General features: G+C 35.0%; 1 protein-coding gene across 3 annotated transcripts in view; it reads right to left on the bottom strand.

Annotated features, from left to right (window-relative positions):
- Positions 1-18,561, bottom strand: part of myo1b (myosin IB) — a 291,804-nt gene that overhangs the window by 57,659 nt on the left and 215,584 nt on the right. For all 3 annotated transcript variants that reach the window (XM_059966898.1, XM_059966897.1, XM_059966899.1), the window contains 3 exons: positions 16,397-16,483; positions 14,922-14,987; positions 4,455-4,559 (listed from right to left, as the gene is read on the bottom strand). In XM_059966898.1, coding sequence (XP_059822881.1) covers positions 4,455-4,559; positions 14,922-14,987; positions 16,397-16,483 — 258 coding nt within the window. The remainder of the gene's footprint in view (positions 1-4,454; positions 4,560-14,921; positions 14,988-16,396; positions 16,484-18,561) is intronic.

The raw sequence follows: 18,561 nt of genomic DNA, 5'->3' as shown, positions 1-18,561 counted from the left end.
GTGTTTTTACTACACTTCTGGGAACTGCGTTCAAGATCACAGCAAGAAGCTGTGAAACAAAATACTTCCACCCATTGCTTCTTTTCAACTCTCTTTAATCTCTGTCCTCTGGTTAGCAACCCTTCTGCATTGGCAATTGTTGCTCTCTTTACTTATTCTATCAGATTCCATTCAGGATCTCAAACATCTCTACAAAATTTGCTTTAACCTTTTCTGCTCTAGGAATGACAAACCCAGTTTTTTTAATACTTTCTCTATGTGAAGTGCATTTTCCCTTGCTCTATTCTGGTAAGTATCTTCTGTATCCTCTGCAAAACCTTAACATACTAGCTAAAGGAAGGTGCCAAGGACCGAACAGATATTCCAACTGAGGTATAACAAGTGTTACATTTGTATATTAGTTTATATCAATCAGCTCTGCTTAAAATTTTTAACCCTGACTGTTAACTCAGCCTTCCCAAAGCTGCAGCCTGGATTGTTAAAAATTGCATTTTCAATTTAATTTCTTACTATAAAGCCTTTGCATCTTCCTTCTATCACCTTTAAAGGAAACTGGGACTATACATTATTTATAAACTTCTTCGCTCCTCTACTGCTTATTAACTATTACATTTTTTGTTGATATTGTCTCTGACCAAAATAAGCCCTTCATATTTCTCTGTACAAAATTTATTTTACTATCTGTCAACTAAATTCAGAAGTCAACATGTCACTGAAATTAGTTGCCTCTACATTTACTCTATTTATTTTACATAATGGGGAAATTTGGTAATTATTCCCTGTGCACTCGCACCAGGCTATTAAAGTGCCATGGTTCTGAAGCTGGCTTTAAGATGTGCTGTCTACTGACACTTTTTGCTCTTCTATATAATAGTGCTTCAATATTTCTCTATTTATTTTCCCTTACTCACTTTCTCTTTTTGTTGTGGAACAGCTCAACTTCTTCAGCCTTTTCTTCATGGTATTTTGCATTAATACTTGGCTGTATATACAACAGCTTCTTCTCGATATATTTCTTTGTTTTACTCTTTTTAGCATTAAACATGAACTAGGCCATGAGATTTGGCCATATTAGATTGCCCAATGCTAAATAAGACATACTTAGGATATGAATGAAGATAAACTGAAAGATGACCAGGGTATTCAATATGGTACTATACTTCTGAATCATCACAAACCCTATTCAAATGTGACTTTGGTGAGGTCTATGAGTAAATCAGAAACTCAAACAGTAAATCTAATCGACCTTAATGTCCTGGCACTAATAGTTGAAATAGGGCATAAGCTTCAAAATACAAAAATAAATGCTTATTTTACAAAGTAAACCCCAATGCAATCTTCAGTATGAGTCCATTTTGACTGGAAAATGTTGCCTAAACACATCTATTGATGCAGGTCATAGAAAGGTCATAATTCAGTGTTCTATTTTTTGAACTGATACAATCTCAAAGACTGGAAACTTAGAAATCGGTAAGTTTCCAAAAGTAATTTAGTAATGGATCAAACTTATTTTAGAACTCTTAATTGCATGTATATGCAATTCCCACCACATTTAGCAGCAAGCAATTATTGTAACTAAATTCCGCAGTGTGTAACATCTCGTGCCAAAGTCAGCTGAAGTCACTTGGCTATAATTAAAATAAAAGTTGCCAGCACTGGCCAAAGACTGGAAAGGACACCAAATCAAACCCTAGCCTATGCCAAGTTGGCTATCCTCCACAGCAGCTCTGTTTCACATTTTATGGTACAACATGCTGAAATGTTAAATCTGATTTTGTCCTCAGAGATGCTGCCTGACCTACTGAACATTTCCAGTATTTTCTGCTTTTCAGTTTGGATCTCCAGCATCTAAAATGATGTTACTTTTGGAATGAAATTCTACAACCAGCCTGACTCAAAGTTAGGAAGAGGATAACAAATACAAAAAAATTAGAAAAGAAACACCCTGCAGATTTATTGACTGCTTATCCTGCATTACTTGTCCATATTTGTAATACAATGGAAAAATTCAAGCAGTCAAGAGAGTAAGGGATGTTACAGCACTAAACAGGTTTTTAATAAATGCAGCTCACACAGATAAAAAGTGAAGGAGAACAATTTGAAAGTAGGCATCAAAAGCATGCTCTATAATACTCTCCATGGTGTAAACAACAGAGAGACATCAGATCTAAATGTACATGTATAGGAAATACATGGAAAATAGGAATATAGGAAAAAAATATTGAAAAGGGGAGATTAGATTCTGGATTTTGTATTTCTCCTGAAAGCAAATGCAATGAAGAAATCTGATCTATGTAGATCTGGATTAAGTTTGTACTTTTAAAAAGAATAAAGAGCTAATGGAAAGGCATAAAATGTACATACAACGATGATAATAGTGCAATTTTGAAGAGTCTTCAAACACAGTACTAAGTACACCAAACGTGGTAAAGTGAAGAGGAATTCAAAATACATTTAAAATGATTGAAATATTTTTGATGACAAATTGCGAGAAATATTTTTAGTGGCCACTGAACTACTAACAAAGATCATCAGATGAAATCAATAAGGGAAACATGAAAGGAAGCTTATAAAACTTTTTTTAAATAAAAGATTGCTAGTACATGGAATATACAACCATCACTATTTGAACCAAGTTAATATTTATGATGGAATCAAATATTCCAAAAGCATAAAAAAGGTAAAAGCAAGCAAGTGACAATAGGGGAGGTTGGTTCATTTTGTTTCTATTTTTGCTTCACTGAGAGCCACATCCTCCAACTCTAAATCCTTTCCCCTGTCATGCTTGGTTCTCTCTCACATTAGAATCTCTCCATCTTTAGCTTCTATTTGCTTACTGAATTCTTTACAAACTTTCCATTCCACTTCTCCCTTTCTTCCTTGCAGTTTCTTTCCATTGCTCCCCATCATAATTTCTGTTCCTTTTCTTTCAGCTTCTCTTTTCCATTTCCTTCTTTCTTCACAAAACAAAGAAAATTGCCAATGTAGTGTTCCTTTACATATTCATGCTACTCAACAATACTGAATTATTGTATATTTGCCTTTAATGGAGACCTTTAAGAGTTTCCTAATAGGGAATATAGTTATGAAAAGAAAATGAATGTTTATTGAACACCACTTGTATAGTGAACAGATCAAGTACTTATTCTTTAGATCATACATAAGGTGAAGAGAATGTGTATGTACTATATGTGTCTATGAGAGAGAATACGACAGATTAAGTGCATCTTCTTCTGAAAAGTCATCAAAAATACACAGTGTAAACATCTTACTATGAGACTACTTAGACAGATCAGAGCTGCTGGCTAAAAGGGGCAGTGACAGTGATATTGACAAAATGAGAATGCGGGACAGAATATACAAATATGTTCAAAACAAAAGATGCAATTTAATATTGCATTATGAATATACTCCTTACAAACAATTCATAGCAATAGCCAGTCAGGCATGGATTCCATTTTCCTTCAACCACAGAATATCAAAGCAAGTCACACCATTATCTTACATAAATATTGGTACTTAATTAGCAAACAAGGATGGTGGAAACAATTCTGAGATTCTAATATTCCTTAGAGAGCTACCACCCTTTGTCTTCTAATCAATTTAAGTTTCAAAACAGGAACACACAGTGATTCAGGAACAGCTTCTTCCCCTCTGCCATCCGATTCCTAAATATACATTGAAGCCTGGACACTATCTCACTCTTTTAATATACAGTATTTCTGTTTCTTGCAGGCTTTTTAATCTATTCAATATACATATACTGTAATTGATTTACTTTTTTTCTCTTTTATATTATGTATTGCATTGAACTGCTGCTGCTAAATTCACAAATTTCACATCACATGCCAGTGATAATAAACCTGATCCTGTTTCTGAATTCATTGAGACTGCAAGTGGTGGATGTTACAAATAAGCTGAAGTAGAAAACGACTGAGCCGACACAGTTCATTGTATAATTATTGTGATATGTATTATTACACAGCATTTAATAAATCAAATCAGACAGTAAGCATCAACTGGAATACAGTTATCAGTGAGGCTGCTGGCACATTTGCTGTTCATACGTATGCTGGAAAGAGGTTCAGCTCAGGTGGTTAGAAACAAACAGGTACAAAAGTACTGGCAACCACCTGCACTCACCTTCTCACATTATCTTCAAAGAGCACACATTTGGCACTGGCAACCAAAGACGTATTTCTCTAGTTATTGAAAGTCTAATCAATGCTCATCCCATCTTAGTCCAGAGATTGCAAGATCGCTAACTAAAAACAGACTTGCAGTTATATCGCACTTTTATTATTTCAATTTTTTTTTACCAGACCTTTACAGCAAACCAGCTACTTTCAATCTTAACTTCCAGTTACCACTTCAAATGAGATCAGCTAACTCAGCACAGGATGAGCCTTCCAATATTAAAACAATCAATTTCAATGACAAAAACTAGCTCTTACCTCTTTGATATACTCCTCCTGTTCTTCCTTCAAAGTTAGTTCAATGAAGATTTGCTGCAATTTCTCATTGCAGTAGTTGATAATGAACTGCTCAAAGCTATTGTTCTGGAAGAAATGAGAAATAAAAAATAGCCCATGAGTTTCCAGTGTTATATTTACCAACATAATATAATATATTATGTAAATTATATCACATAATATATTATATTATGTTATATAACTTACTGTATACACAATGTTATATTACCATTCAACAATTAGCTTTTAGCATAGACTGATCACATATACGAGCAACATAATTCCTGGAGGATTCTTGCATAACAATTCATTAAAGTAATAGAGTCTGACATAGAAAGCAAACTGCAAATGCCATGAAGCAGATTTCTATACATAGAGTAGCTCAGATGAGCTTTTTCTTTTACCTTTGAGCTTCATTACAGCCATTTTTAAGAATTAAGTAATAATTAAGAAAATTAATTGCCACATGCAGCAAAGCTGCCACTGCAAACAGTTCATACTTACAGAGTGCTGTTGTGAAAAAAAAAGAAAATTAAGAAGCATCAGAGACTTTGTAAAATGTCCAAAAGTCCAGAATCAACTGGTTAATTGGGCCACCGGTTAACTGGGGCAGCCATTTATTTGGAACAACTCTTAAAGAACAAAACCTAAATCATGTAAATAGCTGGGATTCCCTTCTTTTATTTGGGACACTACGCTGCTTAATTAGAGCAGAAGACTGTTGCCAAACAGTTTCTAACTAGCGTCAGTTGCACACATTTGCATGGCCATCAGACACTGCACCATGCTTAGAGTGATAGTTTTCAAAGAGTCACTTGCATGTCTTTGTGTTCAAAAAGCAGTGACTTTTATCACTTAAAGTTGGCTAGAAATAAGCAACAAGACAATTTCGGAACTGTTTTGCTCAGTGGGGGTTCAAGTATTCAGGCTTGGAGATGCCAGAAACGGCTAGGAGTGAAAATGGAAAGATTTCAGTACCTCAACAAATTAGAAACTACAAGGAATTTAAAGATGTCAACAATTTTTGAATGTTACAATGAAAATGAAGATATGGAGGATTCAATCAACTAAAACATTTTAGGGAGGTAGCCTACTATTTGCACTAGGTTCCTGTGCTGATTTTGTTCTTTTACAGTCAATTTAAAGAATACAGCAGATGAATTCCTCTGCCAATAACTATTAGGAACTAATACACAGTTTGGTAGTACTGTAGAGGTATTGGTATTGTTCTAATTTGCACTGTATTTCATTTAAGTATAAAAATTTCTTACTCAGTTAAATTGTAATTTGACTTTTTTGTACCTTAATTTCCAAGAAACTTCAGCTAAATGGAGCTGCCACTTAATACGGGCCAAAATGTTCCCAATGTGTCCCAATTAACCAGAATCTACTCCAAATACTTAAAATAATAATGTGCCTTTGCAAAACAATTCATAAAGCATATTTCTCATCATGGCATCAAAATGGCAGATCATACCATTTTCCTAGCTTTTGCATCAATAACTGGATCATGAGGGGCTTGTGAAGTAGCTGATAACTAGTTCTTGAATACGCCCTTGATTACTGACAAATAGAGGACTTATATATCATTCATAGTTATGACACAAGAGTTGTCTTGTAAAATGTTGATCAATAACATTAACAATGGTTATCTGTCAATAATGAAGGAATTCTGTTTCCCAAAAACATTTTATTAGACTAGCTTATGGAACAGAATTTAGGATTATGTTCCAGTTTTGTAAGCTAATAATACATTTTAATTAGTTAACAATTGTCATACATAATAATTATACTATATGTATTAAATACATTAAATATACAGTATATATTAAATATATTTCTTACAGTAATTTATAGTGTATTTTGTGTATTGTTCTGTACTGCTGCCACAATCCAACATATGTCAGTGAAAATAAATCTGATTCTAATGTTTAACACTGATAGGTAGCATTTTGGGGAAACTGCTAAACAGACTGCATTAAATGGCCTTTTGTTATTGCTGCACTTGCTGACCAAGTAGCATTGCAACCCTTTGGACAAAAATTCTCACAATAACTGCAGCATGTGTCTTCATTGTGCAGCAGCATACATTACCTACATCAATACCAGCAGGAAACAAACATGACAGACAGGTGGGAAGAAAGGGCACATTCAGCATGATTGGAAGGAAAATGCCAGGAATTTGGAAACAGAGTGCCCCAACAATGAAAGCTCTATCCAAGATATAGTGACCTTATTTAGAATTAATTTCCAGCTGTGCCATTTCTTAATTAACACCATTCTGAGCCTCAGAGTAGGCATCCCGCTCTAAGCATATGTGGGCCTCCTATTTTCAGTTTCGCCCCAGTGCTCTCTTCCAATGCAAAGCATACAACAGACCCTGTTTGAATTGCGACTGTAATGATCAACATGAACCAAGGTATGAGGTCAAAGTAGAGAGTTAGAATGAAGCGACAATGTGGCAGAACTGATTTTCTTCTGCAATTCACAACCTGATATATGTCCTGGTACAGGTTTCATTTAAAAATGGAGGATACCACACATTAAAATCAACTATTGTGCCAAAGTGTGAGAATTTTCAAAATGCTCACTATCTTTAGAAAGAAAAACAATTCCTCGAAAATGATCATTGAAAATATGTTTTATGTGTTGTCTTTTGAAATGAAAGTCTCTCAATTGTTATGCATAAAATGCAAAATTTTTAAAGCAGAAAATCAACTTGACAACGCACAAACTTAGAAAATACTTTACTCCATTACTGTTCAGCTTAGCACATATTTATAGGGTTAGATCTTTTAATTCTCCTGTAGCAAAGTGATTATTTTTGGAACACATTTGGTTCATGGGGCCATGATCTTTTATCATTGACCAAAATTAGGCTCGTGGTTTAATTACATCTAACAGGAGAGACTGAATGTTTGCAATACAATGCCTTATAAAAGTATTCAGCCCCCAACCATTTGTTCACATTTGTTTACAAGCAGTAATTTTGATGAATTTAACTAAGAATTTTTATTTGTGAATCACATGTTCTTTTCTCCCCCATAAAAAAATAGAGAAAATCGTAAAGCATGAAAAACTAAAAATTGAAAATCTGAAATGTCAGCAGTTCAAAACTATTCGTCCTCCTTTGCTTGGTACTTGGTTGAGCCATCTCTCGTAGCTATTACACTGAGTAGTCTTTTGAAAAAGTCTCTATTAGCTTTGCACAATGTGATAGAACACCATTCCTCCATGCAAAATTGCTCAAGCTCTGACAGGCTATTTGGGGAGTGGCAGTGGACAGCAATCTTAAGGTCTTGCCAGAGATGTTAGATCAGGTTAAGGTGGTCAGGACTCTGACTAGGTCATTTAAAGATGTAAATTTTCCTCATATTCAGCCACCTCCATGGATGCACTGGCAGTGTACTTTTGGTCACTGTCCTGCTGAAAGATGAACTCAAATCAAATCAAAGTACATTTATTATCAAAGGATGTATATATTATACGCTTTAAGATTTGTTTGCTTACAGGCAGCCGCAAATCCGATCAATCCAATTAAACCATATTTAGACATTAGATCCACTCCCTGGAGTAGCTAGAGTAGTAGGCCCAAGCCTCAATCTCAAGTTCATCACATTAGCAGGGCAAACTGCATGAAATTCACAGACACGACAACCACTGGAGATCAAGTGAAATCAGCCCGACCTTCACCTTCGCACTCAGACTTTCCAGTCTATCTGGGCCGGCACTTAAAGTTAAAATTGTCCAATCACTGAGCAGTGCCTCTCTCTACAACCTGGATTCCGAGTCGCACAGCTCTAAGTTCTCAGCTCGGTGATTGGAGCGATCCAAACCGGCAACCAGGGGAGATGGATGGGCATCAAAACTCTTTTGCATTGACTTCTTTCCAAATCATTCACTGCAACAGTGACAGCGATAACAACACGTATGCAAGCGCATCATGAACATACTGTGCTCCAGCTTTGTTATACACCAACATGGCTCATCCTTTGAATCAGCTTCGCCTCCATTTGCTTCATTTTTTTGCGGTGATAGTTTACCACAATTTACTTCAGAAAAGGTGTTATTAGTAATGTTTTTAGTCATATTTCTTGTCTTCTGAACTACCAGTAAGCTGTTGCACAGCCTCAGTAGCACCATCTTCAACTGGAAGAACAGGAACATCTTCTCCAGTTTTAGCTTTCTGGCAGAGGCTAGCTGGTTTTTATCCAAGATCTCTCTGTATTAAGCAGTATTCATTTTCCCATCAATCCTGACCAGATTTCCATTCCCTGCTGCTGAAAATCTTCTCACTAGCACAATGCTACTTCCACCATACGTTACGGTAGGGATGGTGTTAGATGGCTGATGCACAATTTTAGATCTATGCCACATGTACCACTTCGCATTCAGATCATAATTTCCAATTTAGTCTCATCCGATCTCAAGACCTTCTTCCATATCTTTACAGTATCTTCTAACTGAAACTTTGCCAAGTCTTTACAGGCAAGGGTTGCTATATTTTTCAGCCAGAGTTTCTTTCTTGCCACTATTAAATAAATACCCTTTTTGTGTGTAAGGCCTTATAGATTGTGGAGCCATGAACATCATCTCCAGTTGCAAACACTGGCTCTTGCAGCTCACTCAGACAGACTTGGCATCACAGTAGCCTCTCTTACAGGTGCCATTCTTCCACATCAAGTTGGGTAGTGAGTTGGTAAGGTAATCTACAATATTACATCTGAGGAAAGTTAATATGGTAATTACAAAGGGGATGAATACCTTTTCAGCCTCACAATTCAGGTTTTTAATTTTTAGTAAATTGTTGACAGGTTTAGGAATTCTTGACATGATACACAATTAGCTAAAAAAAATTCCTACTTCAATATATTTTAAATTTAGAAAATGGGAGAGTAAAATGTTAGAACAGTTGTGGGGGCTGAACACTTTCTTAAGGCATTGTATGTGCACCTGAATTAGAATTCAAACCTCAGCTCCTTTTCAGTGATTCTCCTTCTTTCATACCCTGTACTTACTTTCAGGGTCTTTGCTATATTGTCATCTTTCTGATACTGCTGGGCAGCTGTAGCCAGGTTAGCTGGACAACATCTGAATGAATCTGTCTGTCTCACTAAATTGCATAATCTTTCTTTGTCTCAATTGAATAAAATCTGCTTAATCCTTGGGCATTTTAACAAAACTGTCCATGACTGTGAAACAATTGCAAGCTATTGATAAGACTATTCATTCACACATTAACCTTTATGCCCATTTGGTTACTACTTCTTGCTTCATCTCCTTCCCTATTCTTTCCAGTTTGATGGATGTGCTGCACTATAGCCCTTGGCCCTTTGTTAGGCATCTTCTGAAAGAAGTTGCTGTATTTTAACCAGGCTGCACTATGCACTATTTTTTCTTTTATTTACAGACTTGATATTGAAAAATTAAGACAGTATCAACTGGGACTTCAGGTCAATTGTTGCTACCAGTTTTCTTTGATTTGCCAATTGAAATATTTAACTAGTGGCTCCAGTGATCTCCTACCCATCTCTCAGCTATTTTTCACTTTTTCACAGACCCACCAGCAATTCTTGCTCTCATCTACTCACCATCACTGTGTCTAAATGTCTGTTGAGGTGACAATGAAAGTTTTCACTCTCCCACCATTGATTCACAGTTTAGCAGATGAATCAGAATAAAGAACATACCTTTGACTGACAACTAGGCAGTCAACAACTAGTAACAATCCATTAGCAACATTTGCTCAATCAACAAAATTATTCATTCTATCCTATTTAGGGAATGCAATCCAGCCAGATACATTGTCTGTACCCAAAGATCCTCTGACATAGAATTAATGACAATCTCCTTTAATCCTCACATTAGCACCTTTCACCCTTTGCACCTAGATCCCTCTTTTACAATAACTAAAGGAGACCTTTCAATCCCCCAGATCTGTTTATTAATCAATGTTTCATCTTAAATTACCTATCTTGGCTCTGAAACTTTATTATTCAATTTCTATTACTGCCAGTGTGAATATTTCCCTACCTTAGCACCAATGGTGCTTAGAGGCAAATGAATTCTGGACTTCCAGGAAGTGTCCAGAAATATGGAATTAAGACATGATAAAATTGCTTTAAGGTTTTAACTCTAACTTTCTTCTTTATCATTTTTTGATGATATATATCATCTATCCACCTTTCCATTAAAACACCCAGTGGTATCTGATGTGGCTGGTGCTCAACATAAAGGTCTGAAACTCCTATCCAAATTTGAAACTACGTCAGTGAAATATTTTACTGAAAAGCTTTGTCAACACGATGCCACTTGAGTAACTTTGATGTTTCCCAAACTGGAACTGTCCTCTTTAGATTTGAATGTGTCATGTACAATGTGTTTTGAAGTACAATAAAATTAGAAATGTGCTGGAAATTGATACAGCAGTACTTAAACATTTGCAAACCTATGAGTCCACTAATAATAATATATGCAATTACCGAAGTGCTAATTTCTGCACCAATAGTAAAACTGTTAACATTCAGTCTGAAACAAAACTAAAGAACTAAAGAATTCCCAATGCTGTAAACATTCACTGCAACCTGAAGTACGAGCTGCTCATTTTCTTTCAGGCCTTCTTTGATTCACCGGGGATTTCAACAGATTTTGTACTTCCATTCCAGACTTATGGTATATTTTAAAGGCTCAGTAAAAGTCATACTAATTATTAACCACAAATGGCACCAGAGGGATCAAAAACTGGTTACAAAATATCAGCTCAGACATTGTTAATAAACCTGGAAGGTGAAATTTGCTGAATATGATATTCCATCAAAGGCAGCAAGTTGATCCACTGCTGAAGTCTTGGTGTCTTGCATGGACATCAAAGACATGTCATTTTCTAAAATAGCTGTGGGGCAAAGTGTCCCCGAGGTAGACAGCCTTTTCTTAAAAGAATTTTTTTTTACAACTACAATTATTCAGGGCTTAAAGAGAAAACCAAGGGCCAATATTTTTAAAGCATGAGAAATGATTGAAGGGGGCAGCTGTTTCCAGAAATATTACTTCAAAAGTCAAAAACATGTCCCATGATAATTAGTTTTTCAGACAAATGAAATACCTGTCACACATTCCATTTCTTTACACATGTATATTAGAAGCTAAGCACAATGATTAACCATCCTATATTAAAAGGAAAATTGAAAATATGGATAAACAGCCTTTTAAGTAATTATTAAAATTTTTTCTTCAATTATGATATTTATGATAAACACCTGTCAACCTATTGTGAAAAACACCAATAAGATTCCGAACATATACTGTTCAGCCCATAGAGGGAACTTAGGGTTAAGAACCTAAGGAGATCAGAATTTTTAAAGTCATTTTCTTTTAGAAAGTAATTTTAAATCTCACAATGGTTAACTGGATCCCATGACTCAAACTAATTTTAAATTTAGCGACAGCTGCATTGTTGCCTCAAGCCACTGAATTACAGCTGTGCTGCATCTGGTTACAACTGAGACTGAACGCGACTAAAATCCATTACGGTCAATGGTAAAAGTAGTGCTTTCTGCCCACCAGCCACAATGTATCAAGGCAACAATTTCTTTCAATCACAATAAACTGTGTCAGGATTTACACATCAGAAGCAAATGCTCTTTACACAGCAGGTGGAATTTTGATGAATATATATAAAAATTTATTTTTAAATTGTAAGGTATAGGTATCCACTGATTTTCTTATAAACTTTCAAATGTACTGCTGCTCCAACATTTAAATTGAACTCCAATGGAATTCTGCAGATACATAATTCTTTCAACATAACTCTATCCTTACCTGAACCATGGAAGTTCGTATTATCTGAGAGATGGGTTGAGAGGAGTAATGCATAAATGTGTTTATCAAAAGGCATTTTAGTACTTGACTGATTTACATGTTAACGTGATTTAGTCTTTTAGAAGCATTTCAATTCTTGTATTAAGTACAAAATCTGGAATAATAATTGAGCATAGTCCCCTATTACAGAAGATGGAATTCATCTATTGTGCTATGGTTTATAGAACAATTTCTGTTGTTAATACTTTCATGTTTTTTTTCTTGTATGAATTTAGAAATATTGAATGAAACCACACTGTATTAACTAGAAGCATTATGTGAATTGTTGGCTGATGACATTCTCCATGTCACATTTCATTTATCCTAATCCAGATTATCTACCTTCTGTTCACCCAATATGTTCCATTTATTTAGTGCAAAACTGAGGCCACACAATAAGCAGAATAGGTTAAAAATGTCTCCATCATTTTGAAAATTAACTATAACATTTAATGGTTAGTTCTTTTCAATAGAATTGAATATTTGTTGTTATTCTTAAAGAACAAGATACAACTCTGAGTCTAATCCTGAATGTTATTAACTTTCAGTTACTTGGTCAAATGAGAAGTTAAATTTACTCTTAAAACTGGTAGTATTTTAAGTGGTACTTGTATAGTTTTAAAAATATTAGCTTTACATATTGGTACTCATTCTAAAACTTTGATACTACAAAACCCTGATAATCCACTCTTCTATAATTTAGATATCCTGATGGTCTGGCTCACCAGCTGATGTTTCCAGTACTCTGTTTAGTCACTAGGATTCCACTTTCCATTCTCCCTTGAAATTCACCGATGTCTTGTTTCCCATATTCTCTTAAAAAGAATTCTCTTTAAGTGCATTACTGTATTGTATCCAAAAAGAAGGTAAATTAAAATTGTTTTAGGGTATTAATGGAAAAAGATCCAATAGTCAGGAAATCATCTGCCTGTTCAATACCACTGAAGTCCCAAGTTGTGCTGAATTATCAGAGTTTTGCTGCAACTGAAACATACCATGATGAATTGATGAATGCCTTGGCTGTATATCACAATTTCTGAAACTTGGCACTTGTAATTTTCCCCAAAACACATTTCCATATTTCCACATATTTCTCTCCCTTAATTTGAAAAGGAAGACCATTTGCCCAATGGCTTCCCTGTCATTCAATAGGAACCACCAACTAAAGTCTAATTTTAAAGAAAAAAAAAATCTACCTCCATTCAAGAACAAATAACGCCTGTATAATGATTAAGGAGAATTATACAATAACCTTACTCAACCTGCCACACTCAGAACTTTGGTGGTGCCAGATGAGCAGATTTTCTGAACTATCAGATGTTATAATACTCCAATACTCTTTTTAAAAATGTTGCACTGTAGAATTGCATGCCATTTTTCCAATGAATCTACTAACTTTAAGCAAAAGGAACAAAACTGACTGAGATAAACGGTCCCAGATGGAAAATGTTAAGGCTATCTTTCGTGTAAAGTCTATTGGTCATTACAATATTTTAAATCAAATTTATCACAATAGCTGTATCAAATTGCCACATCTAGGTTAGTCGTCCTTACCTAAAAAAAAGTACGCATCTCAGTTCTGATAATATTAAACAAGTGAATATTAGGTAACGGGGCTCCAGATTTCCATTTCCCGTATAAAAACGATCCTTCAAAATATCACCTTTGAAAAAAGCTAACTCTAAAATTATTATGTCGCATTGTTCTCTGCATTTCTATTGCTATAGCTTTTCTGTAAGTGTTTAGCTATAGCTAAATCTTAAATCTTTAGCTATAGCTTTTCTGTAAATGTTCCACAAAATCCTTTAACCATCTGAAACACCTCAAGGAGATCACTCCTAGAGTTATACAACAAAAGGCACAGAAGTCTAGTTAATCAATCCCTTCTCACAATTTACTCCTATTGACCCCAGTATTGATTTGTGACGAGATTCTTCAGGGCCAAAACAAGTTTTACATTCTAATGGAATTTCAAATATAGACTTTCATTAACAAATAACATGTTCTATCATTCACTATGGAGAGTGGCCATTGCAGGGTAACAGACATATTGCTGCTAATAGTGAAACAGATGAGATCCCTGAACTTTGCTCTGTTATTCAATGCCAGTATATTCGTGATATACCGGCCTACTGTGACTAGGTATAAGTGGCAAACTAATTGCTGAGTGTTGTCCTTCTTTGGAAATATAGTATGAAATATATTTCTAAATATTAAAGAAATCAAGAAATATCGGGAGAAGGCAAGAACAAGGTACCAAATTTGGGGCCAAATAGTTGAGCAGACTCTGATATGCCTGATTAGTTAATTTCTGCTCCTATTTTCTATCATTCTCTGTTTCAACATTTCAACAAGACCCAAAGTGTTTGTTGTGTTCCAAGTATATACCCAATCTTCTGTATCCCATGAAGGAAATCGAATTGAAGAAGAATGATTTTCTGAATGCAAACATTCAGCCACTGCTGAGTGCAACACTCATAAAGGACATTGAACTGAAACTTCTAGTTTTGTTTGATCTGTGTCAAGTGAAACATAACCTGTAAATCCAAAGCAAGGTTTTAAAGGTAAGTGATTATTGATTTTAAAACTTACTTCAAAAATTTCAAATCCATATATGTCTAGCACTCCCATCACCTTCTTTCTCACTTGGGTCTGTGCCTATTGTAAAAAAAACGTTTGACAAATTAGGAAAATAAATTATTTACTTTATATTATGCATTCAAATGATTTAGATCGAAAGTTGCTGATGTTGTGTATTTAATATTTCAACAATATTGCATCCTCTTGTACAGATATTGTTTGATTAAGCATTCTTGTATATTTAAATAATTAATTACAGGTTATATGAAAAAATACGTTAATTGCCGAAGTCAGCATGCTACCAATCGATATGTGCGCACCTTGCTTAAAGTAACTTCCAACTAGATCCGTATCACCAGACTCTCATGTCTCCTTTGAATTAATTTAATGTTTTAAAGTTACAAAATATAATAGTTGATTAGCTATTTTTGTTAAGCTCAGGTCAAACAATGGCTGGAAAGAATCTCCTTTCCACCTCTCACTTTAATCTTGTAGTGGGTATCACTGAAACTGTTCAGCTTAGATGCAATGACTGCCAGGTGCAAGCTAATTTATTGTGAAACTCTAACAAGCTTTGTTTGCACTGTGTGCGGTATTATGTGTCTGGCTTTATAAAATTTAGTTCCAAATTCAATCAATGGAATGAATGTTGGAAATTGTGTAATGTGCACAGTTACCACTGCACACTTAGCTGAACTTTGCTTTTCCCACTTCTATTGGTGGTGCTCATTTTAAAATGTCATGACTTTCCTTTAAGCCTAATAAAAATGGCATATCCAGAGTACAGCAAGCAACCTGAAGTCACTTTTAAGGGACGGTATTATTCAAATCACTAGTCTATTTTCCACAGTTATATGGAAGGATCAATATTTTACACAAGATACTCTCAGTTATCAGCTTATTCCAGTTAAATAAAAAAAATTTGTGGGATCAACACTTTTAAGTGTCCAAGTTACATCTGAGTAAATAGGCAATTGATTAGTGAAGCACATACCTAACACAATACATGATTTAAGTAAAAAAGTAATTCCACTCTTACATACCCAGACCTCAGCACATTATTGAGAATAGATTTTGCAGGTATGAGAACGCCAAGCTTTCCAAACAAAATACAGTAGTTTGAAGTAATTTGGTTGATTACTGAGCAGAATGCACATTGAACCTGCGAAAGCTACCTCACTTCTCTTTTTATTTTTAATTTTGCACTACTTATTTAATTCAACTATTTAATATACATATTAAATAGTTCACATTTTTCACATTAATTCATGTTTTTATTGTGCATTGCATTGTACTGCTGCAAAGACAGCAAATCTCACTACAAATGCCGACGATATTAAACCTGATTCTGAAGTCACATTGAGTCTTTTAAAATGAATAGCTGATATTGATTAAGTATAAGAATATTCATTCAATAAAATCATCATTTTGGCTATTTGCATTTATGAGTATCGATGTTACATCATCAACAAAAAAGTTTTTAGTACCTTAATGCTGCCATTGATTCTGTTCACAAGCCAAGTGAACAACCGGTTGTATAGATTTTTGGCCAATGCATCACGTGCATAGTAAGCCTGAAAAGGTGGAGGAAAACATCATTAGAAAAGCAGTATATTAGAAAATAAGAACATAAGAAAAGCAGTCAGCCACTCAGCTATTCAAAATGACAAAGGCTCTTTTGTTCCAGACCCCATCTCCTCTTCTGTGCCAGTTCCTCATTTTCCTAATCCTTCAAAAAAGTATGTAGTTACAAGTTAAATACCCCTTAATGAATCACACCCCTCCAGGGGAGAGAATGCCAGGCATTCATGATCCTCTGTGAGAAGAAGTTCCAATGTGTCTTAGATTTACATTACCACCCACTAATCTTACAATTGTGCCCCTTGGTTTAAGATTCTCCCACTCATGGAAAAGTCTCAACATTTAATCTGTCATATTCTCCCAGCATCTTATATTGTTCAGTCTCATCCTCATAAAGACTTTAGATGCACATAATAGGGCAACCATCTTACCCCAGGATGCTTCACAAATGACTGGAAAGAAAATCAAGATACAACATATTTAAACCATATTCCAGTGTGAATATTTTAGAAATAAATCTGATTGAGAAATGACATTTAAAATTCAAAAGGCTTTAAAGTGGAAAAGTGAATACCTCTTCCATTAAATGCATTGTTTAAATCATATCTCACAATGCAAACATGACCATTGTATATTATTTAATTTATGTATGCAATCAGTGTATACAGTACGTTATTGTACGTATTTACAGTATATTATGTAATATTATTATCTGTCTTCTTTATCTTATTGTGCATTTTTGTATTGCTTCAGATCCAGAGTAACAATTATTTTTTCTCCTTTAAGCTTTGTGTACTAGAAATGACCTTAAACAATCTTGAACCATTATTTTTCAGAAAAGGGGTCAAGATACAATGAAAAAGTTGGCCCATTGCAGACATTAGTAAAGGAAATAGACTAAGATACATATGAAGATAAGAGCAGCATCATTTGCTAATTTTGCCAATATCAAACAAAGAAGCAGCTGGGGCAGAGATGAGGGAAAGATACAACATGGTGTGGTGTATGGGGAGGAGAGAAAATCAGTCAAATTCCTATTGTGATGTACAATGAGAAGACACCCAAAGAAGTATGTGCATGGGTAATGATTGGAAACAATAAGGGCTTGGCTATGAAATCACGCATGTATTAGTAACCTATTGATGTTATCTCAACACATACACAAATAAGCTCTCTAATTTTCATTGGATCAGAAAAGGGGATATGGGGGTGGGATAGCGAAAGGTGTCAGTCAAATTCTGTAAAATGGACCATGATCAGGAGAACAACCTTGTAAACAAAAATTTAAAGTTTTGCAGGAAATGATACAATGTCTATAACAATATTTACAATAGTAAAATGGTACAATATTAATTGCAGCTATGATGATTTGTATTTATATAGCAGTCTTAATACACTAATATCTTCCAAAATATTTCATTAGAACAATAACAAACCATATTCAATAACAAATTAAAAAAACAAATCTGCAGATGCTGGAATTTGAAATAAAAACATAAAATGCTGTTACAAGTCAGCAGGTTAGACAGTATCTTTGGAAAGGTAACCAGTTAACAATTCAGGTGAAAACTTTAACTGTTTCTCTTTCTATACATGCAGCCTCACCTGCTGGTTCAGATCAGTTGAATTGTTTTCAAAGTACTTTCTATTCCTCTGTATTATTCCCCTGGGTTGTACCTAGCCCACCTCCACTCCACTCAAAATGTAACCAATAAATTATAAATGCTTCTGTCAACTTGGCCTCTTTACTGTCACTGACTTTAATCTCATCACTTCAGGCAGCATCTATGGAAATCAATAAACAGTTGAAGTTTGAAGGTCAAGACCCTTCTTCAAGGCTGGAGAGGAAGGGGGAAGATGCCAAGATAAAAAGATGGAAGGAGGGGAAGGAGATGGTAATAGGTGAAGCCAGGTGGGTAGGAAAGCTAAAGGGCTGGAGAGAAAGGAATCTTATAGAAGAGAGTGGACCATAGGAGAAAGGGAAGGAGCAGTGGACCCAGGGGTAAGTGATAGACAGGTGAGAAGAGTTAAGAGGCCAGAACAGGGAATTGAACAGTGGAGGGGAGGGAAA

The sequence above is a fragment of the Hypanus sabinus genome, chromosome 4 (genome assembly GCF_030144855.1).
Source record: "Hypanus sabinus isolate sHypSab1 chromosome 4, sHypSab1.hap1, whole genome shotgun sequence".
Classification (NCBI taxonomy): Eukaryota; Metazoa; Chordata; class Chondrichthyes; order Myliobatiformes; family Dasyatidae; genus Hypanus; species Hypanus sabinus.
The sequence above is the reverse complement of the archived record's forward strand: the minus strand, read 5'-3'. Positions and strand labels throughout refer to the sequence as shown.